This window comes from Neolamprologus multifasciatus, chromosome 18 (genome assembly GCF_963576455.1).
Source record: "Neolamprologus multifasciatus chromosome 18, fNeoMul1.2, whole genome shotgun sequence".
In the NCBI taxonomy this organism is placed as follows: Eukaryota; Metazoa; Chordata; class Actinopteri; order Cichliformes; family Cichlidae; genus Neolamprologus; species Neolamprologus multifasciatus.
Window position 1 is genome coordinate 27405475 of NC_140456.1, and position 15231 is coordinate 27420705.

The following is a 15231-nucleotide window of genomic DNA, read 5'->3' on the forward strand; positions in this document are numbered from 1 at the left end:
AGAACTACAGACTGACATTGTTAGCGAGTCTACGGGGGAATTTACAACAGCAAAAAAAAAAGAAAGAAAAAAGAAAAAAATGGTGGTAGCAATATAACCTTCAGGTCATACTTCTACACATGCTGAGCTTATTACTTAGCACATAAATGGGACATTTTGTACACACCTTTTCCTCAGTATCATTCCATTTGTAGCAGACTCCTATAACTTAGTCTCAGTACTTGACAGCCATTTTATTGAACTTGGTCAGTTATTATATTAATACATTAGCCTGTCTGAATTAGCATTAATTTCAGTGGACATAAACTGCGGTGCCTACGTACAATCATTGATCACTGCTTTAAAATTAACTAATAAACAAATAATGTAACAGTTTACCTACTCTGCCCAAAAACAACGCTTTAAAAAAGCTTTCCCCTGAAGGTTATATTGCTAACACCATTTTTTCTTTTTTCTTTCTTTATTTTGCTGTTGTAAATTCCCCCGTAGACTCGCTAACAATGTCAGTCTGTAGTTCTGACCCAAATAGCAAAATTTCCCACAGCCCTCAAAGGCAGCGTGAGAAAATAACGAGCGCGGACGTGAACGTATCAATTAGCCTTTTGCTTTGGGAGACGTTACATCGATTTCGTCGTGGTGAAAGAGGTAATGTTTAAGATTTCCAATTTGACACTCTTTATGTCCATGTCCCACTCGTTTGTCGTGAGAACTGTCGCGGTCGGTCCCACTAAAAAGCGCTTAAACCGACACCTGCCGTTGGAAGTCGCGAGCTAGCTGATGCTAACCAGGCGGCGTCAACAACTGTTAGCTAGCGTGAGTCAACTGTTATGGGCTTGTTTAGGTTTGCTTAGGGCAGAGATTATTAACACGTAAATACCGAAGACAGTGGCAGAATACAGATGTTTCTAGCTAATTATGGTTAACTAACATTATTTGGTTAACTTCCAGCCGTGTCTCTGTTTGTAACACTGTTTATAGCGTATTAACATTAACGATAAAGTAACTGTATAAAGTTAATTCATTATATATGGACTCCAAAACAACTACCGAGTTGGGGAGTCTGTCGTTGTATAACAACCTCTTCTTTTAGTCACACTTTGAATTATACCGATGGTTGTTCTCTAATAAAAGCTGCGTTGTAAGCAATTGAAGTGTGTTGGCTTCAGTGTGTACTTTTCTCTATTTACAGGGACTGATGGATTCCCCTCGGAAGGCTAAGAAGGCTAACGTGAATCGAGAGCCAAAGCACAGCCAGAATCAGTCAAGCAGGCCTCCTCAGAAAGATGCCTATGCCAGGCTTCTTAGTCAGCACCGCAGCAGCAAGTTCAGTTTGTATCTAGAACAATATGCAAAGGATTCGTCCTCTCAGAGAGAAGACAACGGGCCAAGCCCACAGCTCAAAGCCCAAAGTGACAGGGTCAGCATACCAGCACGACAAAGGGACCAAGTGTTTAATGATTTCTCTGACTCAAGTGACTTCTCCCCCTCCTCTGTGAAAAGTAAAGGAGGAGAGAGTTCATTGTCTTTGTACATGGAGAAACTAAACACTCGCAATGTGCAGCAAGACTGCGAGAGGAGGCAAGGTGTGTTTGATGGGCAGCGGAGGGGGCAGAGAAGGGATACCGCCACAAGCCACGACGGAGACGTCGAGTCTGGGGAGGAGCTGGGTTCTTTAAAACCAAATGATGCAAAGAAACACCAGAAGCAACAGCGAAAAAACAAGGATTTGAACAGAGATGTCGGCTCAAAAGAGACCGATCAGCCTGGTGGACGTCTTCAGTCTCCTAAGAAGTCAAAGAAAAAAAATCTGCCAAAGCACCCAGAAGATGAGAAGATTAGAGAAGGAACATCAAAGTGTGGAGTTGATGTTCAGATGTTAAGTCCCAAGCCTCCTCATGGTCGTGATAAAAACGTAAAGCAGCCCAGAGGTGAGTTGTGGCTTACCATTGTAGGGATTGTACTTTATGATCATTTAAATTAATAGTGGCTTTAATTACAGAACTGTTTGTTTTTCAGCTTCAAATGCCAATTCTCCTGCTGACAAGGGTAAGAACAAAGGAGGCAGAGGATCAAAGAAGCAAGTGTTTGATGCTTACATGACCTCTGAGGAGGTTTCCCATGGTCTTAAAAGAGGAGAACTTATTCAGGTATAAGCATGAGTTGGAAGTTAATTTCTTTCAGTATTGCTGATCTTACTCGGTAATAGTCAATTGATACAGACAGAAGTTTCATCATTTTATTTTCAATTTTATAAATGCATTTTGATCAGGTTCCTAAATCAAACGCTCAGTGCATAAATTACATTGTTGAAGCAGTGGTTATCTGAAAAAAATGGTTTGGTTATTTTTTTCTTTGTCTTTAGGGTCAGCTGAGAATAAACCCCAAGAAGTACAATGAAGCTTTCGTTCCGTCTCCTGTAAGCTGGCGTGGCCTCCCATCAAACAGAATGAATTTGACACATCATGTTTTGCTGCCTCGGTGACCTTGTTTAATTCAAAATATTTCTTTTTGTGTTCACAGGATGATACACGGGATATATTCTTAGATGGGGTTGTTGCTCGCAACCAAGCACTGAATGGAGACATAGTAGTTTTGCAAGTACTACCTCGGGAGCAGTGGAAGGTAAACAAATAATATTTCTGGTGATATATATGTGCAGAATTAAAGTTTTTTTTTTTCTTATGAAACACTCAGATTTTAGGAGGTACATAAAAACTTTTGTTGATGCTTTTCAGCGAAAGTTTTTTGGTGGCAGACATAATTGAGAGAGAAGCACCTTTGAACAAAATGAAGTCAAGCATTGAATTGTTGTTCTACTGGTGTGGGCGGGGTCTGAATATGTACTGTCTTTATACGTTATATGTTTGCATTAACTCAGTTTTTAAAGGTATCCAATAACAGACTTTGTTTTATACACACTTGTACTAAGTTTTAATATTTATTTATTTTTGCATGTTTTTATTTATGGGTTGGGTTTTTGGGGGGGAGGGGAGGGTTTGTCTGTTTGTTTGAGGTTTTTTTGTTTGTATTTGGAAGGTTGTGAGGTCAGATACTGACTGTGAGGGTGCCAGCGAGTCAGACACACCCACCGTGCAAACAGCTACAAAGAAGACAAAGAGCACTCCCAGTTCTGCTGTTAGTGTGGGAGAGCAGTGCAGCGACCGGGATGAACAAAACAACAAATATCAGAATATATCAGGTAGTATAAATACACTGGTCACTGCAAATAATTATAATTAATAGCTGCGTATCACACATTGCACTTATTCTGTTGCAAAGCAATTCAACTGTACACGTCATAAGTTCCACCCTATTTATACCAGGTTCGACTCCCTGTTGCCTTCAAACCTTAATTAATTATTTCTGGCATAGATTCAACAAAGTCCAATAAACAATGCTTTTTTTTTCTCAAGAAAAAACAGTTTGAGCTTTGTTACATAGAAGATGGGTAAACTGAGGTTATAAAGAGATGGACATGGTCAGCAACAATACTCATGTAGGCTGAGGCAATTAAACCATGCTCGGGTTTCACTACAGTCTCCAAAAAAGTGCCGAAAAAAAGCTCCTCCTGCCGTTACACCACCACCACCACCAGTAGCCTGAAGTGAGGGAAGGATGGAGCCATGCTTTCATGACATGATTGCTAACATATCAGATTTCCAACAGCTTGCTGCATTCATGAATCAATCCTTCTCATTTGTCTGTATTTACATTCATGCATGGAGTGGTTGCACATAACTTCTACAACACACTAACGCTTACCCTACATGACATTAGTAAGATTATTTATTACTTCAAAGGCAGGATCAAATGGAGAGTAGCATTCCAAAAGCAGAAAGACGAGACCTCGACGTGAAACCAAAGTCAGACCATTATTTATTGGTCTAAATTGAGTTTGTGTATAACAACAAAAGTCTGTAAAGTACAACTAATACCTGTTAATATTTCTCTTGATGTGATGGAATTAGGAGAACGTCTGGGAGAACCATCAACACCACGTTCCAATGGAGAGATACTCCAAAAGACAGCTAAAGTCAGTTTCCATCTCATCTGTTGCGTTGAATTTTTAAACTAACAAATTTCTCTTCCTTTTCACAAACAAAACATTTAAAATCTCCTGCTTGAGATAAAGTAATTACAGGGCTCTACAGGACTACGTTGTATGAGTTACAAGTTTCCACCAGAATTGTATCATTTGCCTAACTCGTGTAAATCTTTCCTAAAGCTACTCCAATCCTATGCTAAGTTACTGCAGTAACAATATTCTAAATGGGCCATAAGTTCTTGCTTTTCTTTAGCAGTGATTTGTCACTTAGTAAAGGACAGTTTTCAAAGCGATCGCTTCCCTTGCAATCTTTCTACTAGGTGGTTTACATTGTTGAAAAGAAACACTCAAGAGCTGCCACTGGCTTCCTGAAGCACTTGCCAGACAAGCCCTTTGCCTTGTTCTCCCCTGTGGACCACCGGGTGCCACGGATTAATGTTCCCCTTGCTGATTGCCCTGAAGATTTTAGTTCCCGTCCAGGTGACTACAACAACACCTTGTTCATCTGTCGGATCACAGACTGGGCAGCGGACAGCAATTTTGCAGAGGGGTAAGTGCTATAGTCGAATAACCCGGGGAACTGTTAACTCTGGTTTGAGAACTCTGCTGACACACTAAATCTTTTCCTACAGTCGACTAGCCAAGTCACTGGGACAGGCTGGAGAAATTGAGCCAGAGACAGAAGGCATCTTGATAGAGTATGAGGTTGATTTTTCTGAGTTCTCAGACGAGGTGTTGGACTGTCTTCCCAAGAATCTGCCCTGGACCATCCCACCTGAAGAGATGAGAAAGAGAAGAGACCTGAGGTAAAACTTTGAAGCCCAAATACATTTGTCGTTTTTCTTTTTTTTTTCTTTCTTTCTGTATTTTATGCATCTGCATCTGTTTTTCCGTCAGCCTTTTGCTGATTATTTCATAATTCAATGTTTGTGATGTTTAGGAATGAGTGCATCTTCACAATCGACCCAGCGACTGCCAGAGATCTGGATGATGCCCTGTCCTGTAAACAGCTGCCAGATGGTAAATTGCTAATGCTCAGTGAGAGTGATGATGTCTGACAGGGGTGGATATAGCTCAGAAGGTAGAGCAGGTCATCTACTAATTGGAAGGTTGGTGGCTGCTCCAGTCTGCATGCCAAATATCTTTGGGCAAGATACTAAAACAGTTGCTCTGTGATGCATTCATTGGAGTATGAATGTTAAATATAAAGCACTTGCATAGGAAAACCATAGGAAAAAAAGTGCTCGTGTGAATGAGGCAAGTTGTATAAATCGCTTTGAGTCCTCTAAGTAGAAAAGCGCTAAATAAGAAAAAAAACGATGGTCAGTGATTATCATGAAAATTTTTTAATTGGGTTGGGGTGCATTGGTCATAAGTATCCTATTCTATCCATAGCCTGTACATAAAAGATGGATGTAGCTTCTGCCTCTGAAAAGGGAAGCCAATCCAGAAATGCCTTAAACCTGCATTCTTGCTAATGGCCACTAGGTTCCTTTGCTTCCAAGCAGATTTTTTTTTTTTTTTTTTTAAATAAATAATTAAAAAAAAAACTTTAATAGAAACTATTATTTTAGTAAATATGGTCCCCGTTTAAATAAAGAAGGTGGATAAAGCAAGGTTTTATGGTGGGCCAAACTTCTGACTGAAGTTTGTCACAGGTATACAATGGGACTGTATTTCTGTGACCTTCCTTCTCACCTCCAACCAGTTACAGCAGATGACTTACACACCTTCAGCATGGTACTTTAGGAGGTCTTCTCCTGTTAGAAGGGAGTTTTTCGTTCCAACTGTCAAGTGCGTGCTCATTGGAAATCTCTTTGATATTGTAAGGTCTTTATTTTTACAGTATAGTACAACTTGACATAGGTGTTCTTTTGTGAACAAGCATTGTAATAATACATTGAATTGAAACCGTACAATAACTACGTGCACCTTCTATAATACAGTCTGTTGTCCTAATTTTTCTGTCTGTGGCAGGCAACTTTGAGGTGGGAGTTCACATTGCTGATGTGAGTTATTTTGTGGAGGAAGGAAACTCTTTGGATGTCATTGCCAGCCAGAGAGCGACTAGTGTCTACCTGGTTCAGAAGGTAAGTACTCCCCGAGGCTTTTTTTTTTTTTCCGTATCATTAATTCTCAGTTGTCAGGGGTTCATTTAAACTGTAACTTTTTAAGTTCTCAGCCCTCAGTGTCTGTCTCGTCACTCTCCAGGTGATCCCCATGTTGCCTCGGTTGCTGTGTGAGGAGTTGTGCAGCTTGAACCCTCTCGTCGACCGACTCACTTTCTCCGTTATTTGGACGCTCACACCCGAGGGAAAGGTATATAAATGCATCTGATGTTGTGTTGTTTTTTTGTTATGTTTTTTTTTTCCATTGACCCATCTGTTTGTTTCCGCCTTACTTGTCAGATTTTGAATGAGTGGTTTGGCCGCTCAATCATCCGCTCCTGTGTGAAGCTGAGTTACGACCATGCTCAGAGCATGATCGAGGCCCCTGAGAAGATGTTCTCTGCTGAGGAGCTGCCACCCGTGGACCCCATGCACCCTATTGATGAGGTCCACCAAGCAGTGCTCAACCTGCACGCTGTTGCCAAGAACCTCAGAGCTCAACGCTTCTTAGGAGGAGCGCTCAGACTCGATCAGGTTAGTGTTGGTTTGTTCTTTGGATTATGAGAGGAAATACTGTTGTTTTTACTGTTACACTTAGTGGATGTTTGGAAAATATGTTTGTATATACAATGTTTTATTCTGGGCCAAAGGAACTGGCTTCAATCTTAAATTACTGCAGTTTCTTGTACTGAAGTGTATTTTATGTTTAATGGTTTCAGCTGAAGCTTTCTTTCACTCTGGACAAAGAGACAATGATGCCTCAAGGTTGTTATATTTACCAATACAGAGACAGTAACAAGTGAGTAAAAAGGACTTTTCTTTTTAATCAGTGCCTGAATAATCTGTCAGTAAATTTAATGACAGATGGGTTTTGTTGGCGTTTTCTTTTTCTTTTCTTTTTTTTGTCTCTGTGCTGTTTAAAATCTCAGTCCTATCACAGTCTTTTCTCCTCCTTTGACTGTTAATCTCTCATTAATAAAACCTGTTCTCCAGGTTGGTGGAGGAGTTCATGCTGCTTGCTAACATTGCCACAGCCAACCACATTTACCGCAAATTCCCCGAGTTGGCCTTGCTCAGGCGCCACCCTCCACCCAAAGCCAAGATGATGGATGAGCTGCAAGAGTTGTGTGACCAGCTGGGAATCAAAATCGACCTGTCTTCTGCCGGATTATTACACGTCAGTACCCATAATGCATTGGTATCCAATTGCATTCAGGGTTTGAAGTTCGGTTCGAGTAAATTGAAAACCTTCTTTCTTCTTGTTTAACATGCAGAAGAGTCTCAATACTGCTTTTGGTGATGACGAGTACACAAGTGCCAGAAAAGAAGTCCTCACCCACATGTGCTCCAGACCAATGCAGGTTAGTACTCATAGTTAGTACTAGTATGATTTAGAGCAGTAAAAAAACAAACCCTGTTTGTATTAGTTTTGTAGTGTTTATCTTTAACCTGGTTCATTTGTCTTTCCCAGATGGCGTTGTACTTTTGTACAGGAGTCGTGAAGGAGGAGCAGAATTTTAAGCACTACGCCCTCAACGTTCCTCTCTACACACACTTCACATCACCCATCAGGCGCTATGCTGACATCATCGTGCACCGGCTGCTGGCTTCTTCACTAAGTCTGTCTCTTTTCCACAAAAGGCTCTTTCAGACAAATGACAGAATTTCTATTGTGTGACATTTCTGGTTGACAGTGAGGAGAAAGGCACAAAAGAGCCTCCAACATCGCTCTCAGTCGATGTATTGTTTGTTCTTTCCTTTTGGATTTTTACTAAATAAGTAAAATGTATTTATAAAGCACATTTAAACACCTTTCATTGATCAAAGTGCTGTAACAAAGCATGTATATCTCTACACACACAAGCATGTAACTGCACTGAGCGAGAAAATCAGTGTCACTTAAATTTGTGTCCATTAATTCTGATACTCATGTCTCCGCTGAATATTTGTATACAGAATGTGGGCCTCGAATCAGCCTGTCAACAGCGGAGGTAGAGAAACAAGCATCACACTGTAACGACAAGAAGGCTTTGTCCAAGAAAGTCCAGGAGCTCAGCTCTGAGCTCTTCTTTGGAGTCTTTGTGAAGGTGAGTAACCAGATTACAACTCGCTAACAGCTGATGACTACCAAACCCATTTATTGGTGTTTTTTCCAACTCTAATAAACACAGTATCAAGATTATAAGCATATATGTCAGTTATGAAAAAAAGAAATTCACAAAAGTGTTCAACAGTATACAACGGTCCCTCGCTATAATGGGGTTCACCTTTTGCGTCCTTGCTGTTTTTCAGATTTTTTTTTAATTTTTATTTTTTCTAAACAGCGCATTGTGTTCTGCGTCCTGACTGGCTATCAGCTTGTCAAATTTACATAAATCTTCGATCGCTAGCAGTGTGACTCTGAAGTGCTGTACTGTATGTTTGTAAGTTTTCTCCCCAACAAACACAACAATGTAGATAAAGTGTTTTGCACCGTCAAAGGCAGAGGAAGATGCTAACCATCGCACAAAAAGTTGGACTTCTGGACATGCTAAAGGAAGGTAGAAATTACTGTATCTTTTTGAGATTATAAGGCGCATTAAGTGAAACAAAGCAGTCAGATAAGTCAAACTTTACTCAACTCATTCTTCTTGCTTCCTCCACTTCCGTACCATTGATTCATTGATGTTGAATTCTCTCGCAGCTGCTCTATTCTCATGTTCTGGACCTGAAAACAGGGTTTGATCTTTGGTTTCATTCTATAATACTGGACTTATTTTTAGGTTTGAACTACGAGAGTGTTTAAAAAAAGAGAGAAACGTGTGAAAATGTTCATGCCTGTCTAAGAAAAGTGTATAAAGTGTGTCGTGAGGGGTTTTACAGCCTTAAAATATCTATAATAATTGTAAAAACTAAAGCTGGCTACTTCGCAGATTTCACCTATCGCGGGTTATTTTTAGAACGCAACTCCCGCGATAAACGAGGGACCGCTGTAAAATGAAATGATAAAGGGGCTTGCTTGGCTCAGGAAGTAGAGCTGGGTTGGTGGTTTGGTTCCTTGGACAAGATGCTGAATTCTGAGTTGTTCCCAGTGTGTCTATTGGAAAGTGAAGGTGTGTCAATATTGGCAAGCACTCAGAATAGAAAACAAGTGCTTGTATAAATGAGGCATGATGTATGAAGGCTAGGAACCAGCCCATTCACCATTACTGCTCAAATCCAAAAAGGTCAAAGATAAGAACGTCACAACACAGGAGCAGATTTAGAGCAGAGTTCATTACATATCTTTATACATCTGTCCTGGTGGAGGCAAGAAGTGTTGTAGATTTTTAACATTTTAACAGAAAAAAAAGGTAGTAAACCATAACCCAAGCCAGCGTTTATTTCAAAATGTTTGGGTTTTTTTTAAATTACCTGTCTTCAGCTAGATTCCTAAAATGTGAAACGAGTTGAGACTTCGTTTCTTAAGCTAAAGATTCTTTGTATTTGCATCCACCACACACGTTTTTGCAGGAGTCTGGCCCACTGGACTCTGAGGCCATGGTGATGGGGGTGCTGGATCAGTCCTTCGATGTGCTGGTACTCCGATACGGAGTTCAGAAACGCATCTATTGCAAGGTCAGCTCCAACAATGTGTTTTACAATGTGATTTTTTTTTTTTTATCAAAGATACCAATTTATTCCCAAGTCTTAATTTTTTACTTTTTAGTAATTATTATGCTTTTGACTGTATATAACTTTCAGTTCTTTGCAGTACTTACCATGCCTTTGCTCAACACTCATATCTCACTCGGGAGAAAGAAATGAGACTGTCGAGTGAGAGACAGAGCAAAACAGAACTGTCACTTTATTACTTTATTAGAAACAGCTGAAAACTGTTTGTTTCCACCTTTAGTCTATCACGGGCTTGGACACATTCCGCCATCGTAAGGTGGGGAAGAAATCAGAGCTGACACTGCTGTGGACTGCAGAGGCCCCGGAGGATCCGCCTGTAGAGCAGGTGAGCGCCACAAACATGAGCCTGTGACTTTGTGTACTCAGGAGAATAAATGCCAAAGCACTGTTAAGCACCCCACATTTATTTGTTTTTGTAGACTAGTAGAGTAGAGTAACAAATTTTGGTTTGCATGATTACAAAATGTCTTTGAAGCCAGTTGACGGAGTGGAATGAATAAATCAGAATTTCTTGTCTATTCAGGTCATTTCAGTCTTCACTTTAGTGGAGGTGCAGCTCAAGTCGGATGATGCGCCTCTAAAATACAGCGCAGTGCTCAAGAGACCCGAGGACAGCGCATCATAAACGTACAAACACTTGAATGGAAGTCAGGAACATTTTCTTCTGTTGGTTGCTAGGAATAACATTTTATAGAGTGTAACGTGGAAGCAACAATTCAGTCAGATCTGAGTCCGATTTTAATTTCAATCTTCTGCGGTTGTTTTTTTTTTTTTCCCATACTTTTAACTTAATGCAAATACCTTGAATGTATGCATGTGGGCTATGTTATAGGATGTAATATTTTTTACCTGTTGTCATGCGGGACTTTGCTTACAGCTGTCCTGTGGCTCTGTTCCTTTGTGGAATCAATGGAAGAAGTTCAAAATCTATGGTAGACATGCTACGTGGCTTTAAATCTGAATTAATTCAATATTATTTTTTGCAATTTAAGATTCCAAATTGAGCTCTGACTCAGGTCTGACGCTGAAAGAATCAAGGCAGCAGTGAGTTCTATGTTGCTGTTGATGGTTTGGTGTGACTATAACTGCTATACACATTCTAATATGAGAAATCTGATTTTTAACCATTTTTATTTGAATGTTGATGAGCGGCTTCCTGATGTTTGAGAAGAGACGATGGTTTGTGTTTTGCTTGGCATTAGATTTACCACACCAGTGACTTGTGACCTGCTCTGGTTGTTTTAACTTGTTGCCACAGTGAAGCTTCACAAGTCAAATGCAGCTGTGACAGCAAGGTGTGACACCTTGATTAATTCATATTATCAGAACATGTACACTAATATACTAACTAATATTCAAGTGTAACAAAAAAAAAAGAAAGAAAAGCTGAGAAGTTTTCTTTGGATTCTTCTGATGTTGTGTAATGGTCTCAGTCATTAAGTAAAGCTCACAGGACTTTTCTTTGCTGTACTTTGTGAAATAGGAGCAAACGTATTGCTCCAATCCAAAGAAAGTTCTTGTTGTTTTTGGACTGGAGCGATATGATTAGACTTAGCTTTTCTTTAGTCAGGCCAAAGCTTACCAACTCTTTGTTTTTACTGCAAAACACAGGGATGACCCACGTGTGAATTGCTGCTAAAGATGTTGACTGCCTCGAGGTCTTAATGAATTATGTTTGCTCATGTGTGGTTGTGTTTTTATGCTGACATTTGATTTGGTCAGCACAAATGATTAATGCACCTCATTGATATTTAAGAATGTCAGCCTTCCTTTTATCCGCTCAATTTAATTTGATCGAACAGGGACTGAACTCTGGAGCAGCTGCACATTTTAAATTGAGTGTGGTCCCACTTTTTCTTTGACTCAGTCGCTGTGCCTCAATTTAGTTCTCACACCTGATTTTGATTGAACTGTGTGATTAGCTGCTGTATCTGCACACTTTCTTGTCTGTGTCAAATCATTTTTTTTTTTTTTTTTGGACAGATCTAACAGCTGTCTTTTTAAATAGAAGTGTTTAGTTTTACATGTACAGACAGTACTTTAATTTTAAATCCATGGGTACAAGGCCAGTACAAGCCACTGTGTTGAAGAAGTAAGATGTCTGATATAGTTTCTTGTCACATTTAAATGAGGCAAACATTAAAATCCAGTTTATTTGGGTCTCTGGTTATATTGTCACATGTAACGTCTGGTCAGTATTTACTGTGCAGTGATGATATGCTCTGTACTTCCTCCAGTGCAATATATTTGATTGTGTTTAGGAAAATACAGACATGAAGTCTAAACTGTGCGTCTTGTTGTCTGTAAATTACTTTTGTCATGCCTGCTTTTTTTTTAATTTTTTAATTTTTTTTTTAATTAATAGTTGTGATGATCGTAACTAAGGAAAGGAACTTCTAGTCAGACATTAATCAGCTGCTATTTTGGGGTCCATTAATATATCACCATTAGCACACAGGCACTGCCTGCTTCTGTTTAGTTTATACAGCAAACGACATAGATTTTTTATTTTATTTTATTTTTTAATTGCCAAGGAGTGTCTTAATTTGTGATAAACGTACTGCAACAGCTCAAAGATAAGATTTTGTCCACCGTAGTTCACCACCATGCAACAATTGATTACCCTGCCTTCATAAACTACTGATAGTGTATATCCCACACCCTTTCCTTGGGTTGAATATGGCCTTTATCAAACTGAGGGGGGTTGTGGGGGTTTTTTGTTTTGTTTTATTTGTTTGTTTGTTTTAACGTTTAAATGTGTTGCATGAGGCAAAATAGACAACATGCTCGTGGTAAGTGTAACGTTTGTTCAAATTTGCATATTTCCCTGAAACACTGGGAAGAAAATGAAAGCTTGACTATCGGAGCGAGTTTCCGAGAGAAAAATCCTGTATTAGTGATGATAATTAGAGTAATAATAAATAAAAAATATAAAAACTAAATGTGACAAAGGGTGACAGCGGGACAGTGCAGGATCTGTGAATAACTTGAAGGGGATCTAGGCAGGTAGGGCAGGATGACATCTATATGATTTATTTTTATTTTACTCAGAAGGAACTTGGCTTGAAGGAGGGGGGCAGAGAACAAACATGAGAGAGAGAATGACCTGAGAGGGCCCAATAAAAAGTCAAGGATTATTTTGAACTATAAGATCATGCAAAGCCGCTTTAGTGGAATCCGCTTCTATGTAAATATAGTCTGAAATCTTTATGATTGTTCCACGTTAACCTTTGTGTCCTGTTTGGATCAAATTTGAGTTGTTTTGACACACAAGGTTTCCTCACTACTGCTTGGAAAGTGCTAGTAGTTTGTAGACTAGCTGCTAATGTTGATAATAAATGTGGGCTTTCTATCATTTAACAATGAAGACAGTGGCTAATGAGAGGGTTATACATGGATGTCTAATAAATCCCAACACTTTTTCCTTTTGATAGAATTTATTTTAAATCATTTCTTGTATATTTTTATGTTTTAAACGGGGCATGAAATTGTGTGAAAATGGATGTTATTCACAGAAAAACGAGTGTTATAAATCCTAGAAAATCCACTCTGTATTCTCTCTGAAACTTAAATTAATCATCCATTCATTTATGTCAGACTATTTATACATTCTAAGAAATCTGTAGGTCAGATTTACGTGTCAGCACTGAGAGAGTGTCTGTGAAGGAGTTCTTGGCCAATACTGTGAAGCATGAACAGTATGTAAAGGTTAAACACCTTCCTAACTCGTCAACACTTGCACAGAAAGAAAAACAAATATCAGGCTTAAATAGGTCTGAAAAATGTATTTCTCTTGATATTGTTGCTGGGCTCTTTTTCACACATGCACACTGCCATCTTTGACCTACAGCACCTCTACCTTTTGCCCCATAGCCTCAGGACCAATGTCATTGCAGTAAATGCAAATAGTCTGCAAACAAAGTCAAAGTCACCACAAACCAGTGCAAATACCGAACCACAGCAGCAGTAAAAACCTAGACTCAAGGCATTTTATAGCTAAAAACCCCACCTTTATTTTATATGTACGACGAACAGATTTTCATTTAAAATGAAACCTTCCTGATATGATCGTCTCAGTGCGTCAGTTCCATCGTGTCATTAGGAAAATAGTCAAAGATCAGGCTGATGACTAGAGACCAGAAGTTCACCTTTCTTTCTGACGTCATAAGCAGCCAGGTTTGAAGACAATTAAACCACACCCCATTAAATTACATAAGCATTGCTGCACTGCCCATCTGTGGGAGGTTACCCAGAGCCATGCAGCACTGTCGTGATGAAGCTTTTACAAGGCTTTCCATTCTTAATTGTGACTGGTTAGCAGGAAATTCCTTATCAGAGCTGAACGGGCTGACGCCTGTGAGCAATCAGCCAAGTATACTGTCATAACTTTAAACCCATGAAACTTTAATAGCGATTTCCTGATGATTTAACCTCCTAAGACCTGAACTCTTCCACGGCATGCCTTTTTAATTTCTCTTCCTATATTTGGGCTGATTGGGGCCCGATGAATGTAAAAACAAAGAATTACCAGATTTTTTTTTTTTTACCTTATTTTTTCATTTTTTCACTTCTGCTTATCCTTTTCAGGGTCGCGGGGGGGGCGCTGGAGCCTATCCCAGCTGTCATAGGGCAAGAGGCAGGGTACACCCTGGACAGGTCACCAGTCTGTCGCAGGGCCAACACACAGGGACAGACAACCATTCACACTCACATTGACTCGCACATTCACACCTAGAGGCAATTTGGATTATCCAATTAACCTATCCCCACAAGCTGCATGTCTTTGGACGGTGGGAGGAAGCTGGAGTACCCGGAGGGAACCCACACAAACACGGGGAGAACATGCAAACTCCAGAAAGACAGAAAGACCCCAGCCTGATGGTGGAATTGAACTCAGGACCTTCTTGCTGTGCGGCAACAGTGCTAACCACCGTGCCACCGTGCTGCTGTCTTACCTTATTTTTGTTTTTATGAAAAATCAGAGCCACATATGAGGATATTCGTTTAAAATTTTGATAGAACAGTAGCAGTATAATGTCCTCGTAAGTGGATATCAGGCCCTTGTAGAGCAAAATTGAGTATTTTGGCCTAAATAACCCAAAATGTGATGTCCACATATGTGGACGCCAGGTCCTAGGAGATTAAGGAACAACTTCTGACTGTCAGGAAAGATTAGCCTCTTGAAGACCCAGCACAGCCACAACGGTGGACTCCCCACACCCTGTTGCGTACAATAGGGTTTAATCGATAACAAGAATGCTGATAATAACACCGTTGTGGCAGAAATCTGACCCCTCTCTAGTCTAATCTCATATTTACATCTTTATTGCAGCAGCAGGGAGATGCTCAGCTGTGTCTCCTACAATTGACACAGGCAGGGTCCAAAGTCTGAATAAACATCCATCCAATATGACACTGCAGTGA

The 15231-nt window shown here is 39.9% G+C and overlaps 1 protein-coding gene and 1 long non-coding RNA gene across 3 annotated transcripts; one reads left to right on the forward strand and one right to left on the reverse strand.

The window, feature by feature from the left end:
• Nucleotides 1–520: 520 nt before the first annotated feature.
• dis3l2 (DIS3 like 3'-5' exoribonuclease 2) lies at nucleotides 521–12092 on the forward strand. Of its 2 annotated transcripts, none has more exons than XM_085139704.1 (21): nucleotides 521–645; nucleotides 1190–1928; nucleotides 2017–2147; nucleotides 2363–2416; nucleotides 2521–2622; nucleotides 3037–3199; nucleotides 3969–4033; nucleotides 4366–4595; nucleotides 4678–4851; nucleotides 4986–5065; nucleotides 6023–6135; nucleotides 6257–6364; nucleotides 6454–6687; nucleotides 6873–6952; nucleotides 7147–7330; nucleotides 7428–7514; nucleotides 7625–7772; nucleotides 8110–8240; nucleotides 9646–9750; nucleotides 10028–10132; nucleotides 10331–12092. In XM_085139704.1, the coding sequence occupies exons 2-21, from the start codon at nucleotides 1196–1198 to the stop codon at nucleotides 10430–10432; spliced, it is 3129 nt and encodes a 1042-aa protein (XP_084995830.1). In that variant the 5' UTR covers nucleotides 521–645; nucleotides 1190–1195; the 3' UTR covers nucleotides 10433–12092. The 2 variants fall into 2 exon arrangements, with proteins under 2 accessions (XP_084995830.1, XP_084995829.1); XM_085139703.1 differs by lacking the exon at nucleotides 521–645 and adding an exon at nucleotides 680–813.
• LOC146498184 (uncharacterized) lies at nucleotides 10527–14876 on the reverse strand. The gene is made up of 2 exons (XR_014870516.1): nucleotides 14763–14876; nucleotides 10527–14354 (listed from the first exon to the last, which is right to left on the reverse strand). It is a non-coding gene; the product is annotated as an uncharacterized LOC146498184 (long non-coding RNA).
• Nucleotides 14877–15231: the final 355 nt, after the last annotated feature.